This window comes from Bombina bombina, chromosome 11 (genome assembly GCF_027579735.1).
Source record: "Bombina bombina isolate aBomBom1 chromosome 11, aBomBom1.pri, whole genome shotgun sequence".
Classification (NCBI taxonomy): Eukaryota; Metazoa; Chordata; class Amphibia; order Anura; family Bombinatoridae; genus Bombina; species Bombina bombina.
The window spans coordinates 54,350,283-54,356,282 of record NC_069509.1 but is presented as its reverse complement, the minus strand read 5'-3'; the positions used below and the strand labels follow the sequence as shown (position 1 = coordinate 54,356,282).

Here is a 6,000-nt window from a genome sequence, read left to right as displayed (position 1 = left end):
AACGAAGACAAATTTGATAGTAGGAGTAAATTAGAAAGTTGCTTAAAATTGCACGCTCTACCTGAATAATGAAAGAAAAAAAATGTGGGTTCAGTGTCCCTTTAAGTAATAAAATGATCCTTTTCCATTGTTCTCTCCATGTATTGAGCTTTAGTTTTCCAGACAAATATAAGATAAGGAAGCAAGTGTGTGTACACAAAGTGATAATATGAGATATATTACCTGAAGCTCAACCCATTGTAATAGGCTGGGGTTTAAAAGCACAAAACCAGCTACTTCATATACACAAACCTGAAAATGCAATTTCTCTTACATTTTATCTTCTGCAGCTGGTATAACAAGTCATTGAAAATACACTAATATAAAACAATTTTACAGTGTACTGTCCCATTTAAATAGTGCCCTTACATATAATTGCCTGCCTTCTAGGTTTTACGTCTCTAACAATGTGTGTGCTCGTTTTATTTTTACACTAGAATTTTTTTATCTTAAAAAAGAGGAGGAGTCAGCTGGTAAGGGTAACCCAGAAGGTTCAAAGGAAAAAATGGGTAGTTCTGGAACGTCTTTTGGGAACTGCATGGTGTAATCCAATTGGAGAAATGGCAGTTTACAAAATAATGCCAGGCAAGTAACCTTGTACACATTACGCTGTAGCTCTTTTCATACCAGTATGAGTGTTAATGATTGAAAAATGACCATACACACTTTACACACCAATTCATAGCAATATGTTCATAGATGGGGGCAGTTAAAGGGACATAACCCCATTGTTTTTCCTTTCATGGTTCATATAGAGCTAAGACTCTTAAACAATTTTAACATTTACTTCTATTATGTAATTTGCTTAGTTTTCTTGCCATTCTTCGTTGAAAAGCATACCTAGGTAGGCTCAGGATCTAGGAGCTATCTGCTGATTTTTGGTTGCACACGTATGCCTCTTGTCATTGGCTTACTGATGTGTTCAGCTAGCCCTCAGTAGTGCTTTTCTGCTTCAATAAAGAATATGAAGAGAATTAAACAAAAATGATAATAGAAGTAAATTGGAAAGGTGTTTAAAAATCTGTGCTTATCTGAATTGTGAAGGAAACATTTTGGGTTTCATATCAATTTAAAGGGCCACTGTAAGTAAATATTTTCTATGCCTGTTACTAACTAACTACCCCAAATACACTTTTTATCAATAGCATTACATTAACATATCTCTACCGTATATCAGAAATCTTGTCTGCAAATTTAATTGTTTTCCAAACCCACTCCGTGGGTATCCTTTGCTCTGTACCAATCCGTTTACAATACCTAGGTTTCAAAATGGCGCTTTAAACACAAAGTTATTGGTTTAAGTATTTTGAACACACAGTGCTGAAAATAGTGGGCAGGATAACGTGACATCATCGGCGAATACAAGATATAACTTTTAGAACGTTATGAAACTTCGTTTTGGAGAAAATATAGGTCAGTAGGTTTTAATTAATGTTTATTAACTTTAATATGTTAGTTGTTTAGCTTAAAAATTATAACAGAAAGTAATCCTTTAAGGATGGTTTTGCCATTGCGCAATCAGATTCATAGCTTCCCAGCCTCTCTTTCATAGGGTGTTAAGGCTTCTCCCAGCATATTCATAGAAAATGTTTGCGTTTTACAGGCATAATATAATTTTCAATTTCAGTGACAAATGGGAAAACAAAAAGTTGATTTATGTTTTTATTTACACATCCTCCTGATTAAAATGCTCAAGTTTTGTCCTAGTTTATAAAACAAGAATTATGTAGATTTTTGCTAAACCCTAAGATTCCTTTTCAGCATCTTCAAAATGTACTCAGGAAATGGCTGTTCTGTTGCATAAAACGTGGTAAAGTATTGCTCTGAAATTGTTTCTTGATGGAAGTTATTTGTGCAGACTGTTCACAGATCGAAGCTTGTTAATCAAACCCGGGGCTGCAGCCCAGCAGAGGTGGCAAAAGTTATTTGGCGACTTGTCCTTAATGCCACAGCTCATTCACCTATTTAATTTCCTGTTCAGCAACCGCTTATTCGGACTCCCTTTAGTCCAGATAATGAAGGGGGAGACATTATATATTTGGGAAATGATCGAATTTTAAGGCACGCGGCTTGTTTTTACCCTCTGGTGCAGGCGAAGCTCCGTTTCCAGGAATATGAGGCAAAAGTTGGCTCTGAAAGAAGAAAACAATTCTAGATGTTTTACACTTCACATTGTTATCAGCCCCAAAAGTGCAGGTGGACAAAAATATCAACAAATAATGCTCACTAAAGTTCTAGTTGGTTAATAAAATGCATAGATCTGTTTAATATAAAAATATCTTAAAGGGACATTAAAAAATCAACTCAAATTGAGTAGTTCTTAAAAGCAATGCACATTAATTTTTCTAATTTCCCTTTGAAAATTTAAACCTTCGCTCTTAGATGGAAAACCGAACATTTTTGACTGTTCTGCCCCTATAATTTTACTTGATCAGTGCTGGAGCTCATTGATATCTGTCCCTAATTGGCCATAGCAAGGGAGATAAGAAAAACATACTTAAGTGTGTCCCTGGATTGTTCTGAAACTTCTTATATATTTGTGTATCTTATAGAATTATGAAAAACTTGAATGTTATTTTAAATATTGAAATATTTATACCCTAATATTCTTTTTCTAAGGAAGATTAATCAACTTCTGTGCAAAATGCAAAACTGCTTAATAATGCTATCTTAAAAAAAAAACATAATTTATGTAAGAACTTACCTGATAAATTAATTTCTTTCATATTGGCAAGAGTCCATGAGCTAGTGACATATGGGATATACAATCCTACCAGGAGGGGCAAAGTTTCCCAAACCTCAAAATGCCTATAAATACACCCCTCACCACGCCCACAATTCAGTTTAACGAATAGCCAAGCAGTGGGGTGATAAAGAAAGGAGTAGAAAGCATCAACAAAGGAAATTTGGAAATAATTGTGCTTTATACAAAAAATCATAACCACCATAAAAAGGGTGGGCCTCATGGACTCTTGCCAATATGAAAGAAATTAATTTATCAGGTAAGTTCTTACATAAATTATGTTTTCTTTCATGTAATTGGCAAGAGTCCATGAGCTAGTGACATATGAGATATCAATACCCAAGATGTGGAGTCTTCCACTCAAGAGTCACTAGAGAGGGAGGGAATAAAATAAAAACAGCCATATTACGCTGAAAAATAATCCACAACCCAAAAAATAAGTTATTTTCACTTTGAAAAGAAAAAAACTTAAATCAAAAGCAGAAGAATCAAACTGAAACAGTTGCCTGAAGAACTTTTCTACCAAAAACTGCTTCCGAAGAAGCAAATACATCAAAATGGTAGAATTTAGTAAATGTATGCAAAGAGGACCAAGTGGCTGCTTTGCAAATCTGATCGACTGAAGCTTCATTCTTAAAAGCCCATGAAGTAGAGACTGATCTAGTAGAATGAGCTGTAATTCTCTGAGGCGGGGTTTGACCCGACTCCAAATAAGCTTGATGAATCAAAAGTTTCAACCAAGAAGCCAAGGAAACAGCAGAAGCTTTCTGACCTTTCCTAGGACCAGAAAATAAAACAAATAGACTAGAAGTCTTCCTGAAATTTTTAGTAGCTTCCACATAATATTTCAAAGCTCTTACCACATCCAAAGAATGTAAGGATCTCTCCAAAGAATTCTTAGGATTAGGACATAAAGAAGGGACAACAATTTCTCTACTAATGTTGTTAGAATTCACAACCTTAGGTAAAAATTGAAAAGAAGTCCGCAAAACTGCCTTATCCTGATGAAAAATCAGAAAAGGAGACTCACAAGAAAGAGCAGATAGCTCAGAAACTCTTCTAGCAGAAGAGATAGCCAAAAGGAACAACACTTTCCAGGAAAGTAGTTTAATGTCCAAATAATGCATAGGTTCAAATGGAGGAGCCTGTAATGCCCTCAGAACCAAATTAAGACTCCAAGGAGGAGAAATTGACTTAATGACAGGCTTAATACGAACTAAAGCCTGTACAAAACAGTGTATATCAGGAAGTATAGCAATTTTTCTGTGAAATAAAACAGAAAGAGCAGAGATTTGTCCTTTCAAGGAACTTGCAGACAAACCCTTATCCAGACCATCCTGAAGAAACTGCAAAATTCTAGGAATTCTAAAAGAATGCCAGGAGAATTTATGAGAAGAACACCATGAAATGTAAGCCTTCCAAACTCTATAATAAATCTTCCTAGAGACAGATTTACGAGCTTGTAACATAGTATTAATCACTGAATCAGAGAAACCTCTATGACTTAGAACTAAGCGTTCAATTTCCATACCTTCAAATTTAATGATTTGAGATCCTGATGGAAAAACGGACCTTGAGATAGAAGGTCCGGCCGTAATGGAAGTGGCCAAGGCGGGCAACTGGACATCCGAACCAGATCCGCATACCAAAACCTGTGTGGCCATGCTGGAGCCACCAGCAACACAAAAGACTGTTCCATGATGATTTTGGAAATCACTCTTGGAAGAAGAACTAGAGGCGGGAAGATGAAAGCAGGTTGATAACACCAAGGAAGTGTCAGCGCATCCACTGCTTCCGCCTGAACATCCCTGGACCTGGACAGGTATCTGGGAAGTTTCTTGTTTAGATGAGAGGCCATGAGATCTATCTCTGGAAGCCCCCACATTTGAACAATCTGAGAAAACACATCTGGATGGAGAGACCACTCCCCTGGATGTAAAGTCTGGCGGCTGAGATAATCCGCCTCCCAATTGTCTACACCTGGGATATGTACCGCAGAGATTAGACAGGAGCTGGATTCCGCCCAAGCAAGTATCCGAGATACTTCTTTCATAGCTTGGGTACTGTGAGTCCCACCCTGATGATTGACATAAGCCACAGTTGTGATATTGTCTATCTGAAAACAAATGAACGGTTCTCTCTTTAGTAGAGGCCAGAACTGAAGAGCCCTGAGAATTGCACGGAGTTCTAAAATATTTATTGGTAATCTTGCCTCTTGAGATTTCCAAACCCCTTGTGCTGTCAGAGACCCCCAAACAGCTCCCCAACCTGAAAGACTTGCATCTGTTGTGATCACAGTCCAGGTTGGGCGAACAAAAGAAGCCCCTTGAACCAAACGATGGTGATCTATCCACCATGTCAGAGAGTGTTGTACATTGGGATTCAAGGATATTAATTGTGATATCTTTGTATAATCCCTGCACCATTGATTCAGCATACAAAGCTGTAGAGGTCTCATGTGAAAACGAGCAAAGGGGATTGCGTCCGATGCTGCAGTCATGAGACCTAAAACTTCCATGCACATAGCCACTGAAGGGAATGACTGAGACTGAAGGAGCCGGCAGGCTGCAACCAATTTTAAACGTCTCTTGTCTGTTAGAGACAGAGTCATGGACACTGAATCTATCTGGAAATCTAAAAAGGTGACCCTTGTCTGAGGAATCAAGAAACTTTTTGGTAAATTGATCCTCCAACCATGTTTCCGAAGAAACAACACTAGTTGATTCGTTTGAGATTCTGCAGTATGTAAAGACTGAGCTAGTACCAAGATATCGTCCAAATAAGGAAACACAGCAATACCCTGTTCTCTGATTACAGATAGTAGGGCACCCAGAACCTTTGACAAGATTCTTGGAGCTGTTGCTAGGCCAAATGGAAGAGCAACAAATTGGTAATGCTTGTCTAGAAAAGAGAATCTCAGAAACTGATAGTGTTCTGGATGAATCGGAATATGAAGGTATGCATCCTGCAAGTCTATTGTGGACATATAATGTCCTTGCTGAACAAAAGGCAGAATAGTCCTTATAGTCACCATCTTGAAAGTTGGTACTCTTACATAACGATTCAAAATTTTCAGATCCAGAACTGGTCTGAACAAATTTTCTTTCTTTGGTACAATGAATAGGTTTGAATAAAACCCCAAACCTTGTTCCTGAAGAGGAACTGGCATGATTACCCCTGAAGACTCCAGATCTGAAACACACTTCAGAAAAGCCTGA

At 37.5% G+C, this 6,000-nt stretch overlaps 1 protein-coding gene across 1 annotated transcript in view; it reads right to left on the bottom strand.

The window, feature by feature from the left end:
- Positions 1–1,688: 1,688 nt before the first annotated feature.
- The window catches only part of CDKL4 (cyclin dependent kinase like 4), a 31,272-nt gene continuing 26,960 nt past the window's right edge, over positions 1,689–6,000 (bottom strand). The window contains exon 10 of the mRNA XM_053695173.1: positions 1,689–2,171. Coding sequence (XP_053551148.1) covers positions 2,070–2,171 — 102 coding nt within the window. The 3' untranslated portion in view covers positions 1,689–2,069. The remainder of the gene's footprint in view (positions 2,172–6,000) is intronic.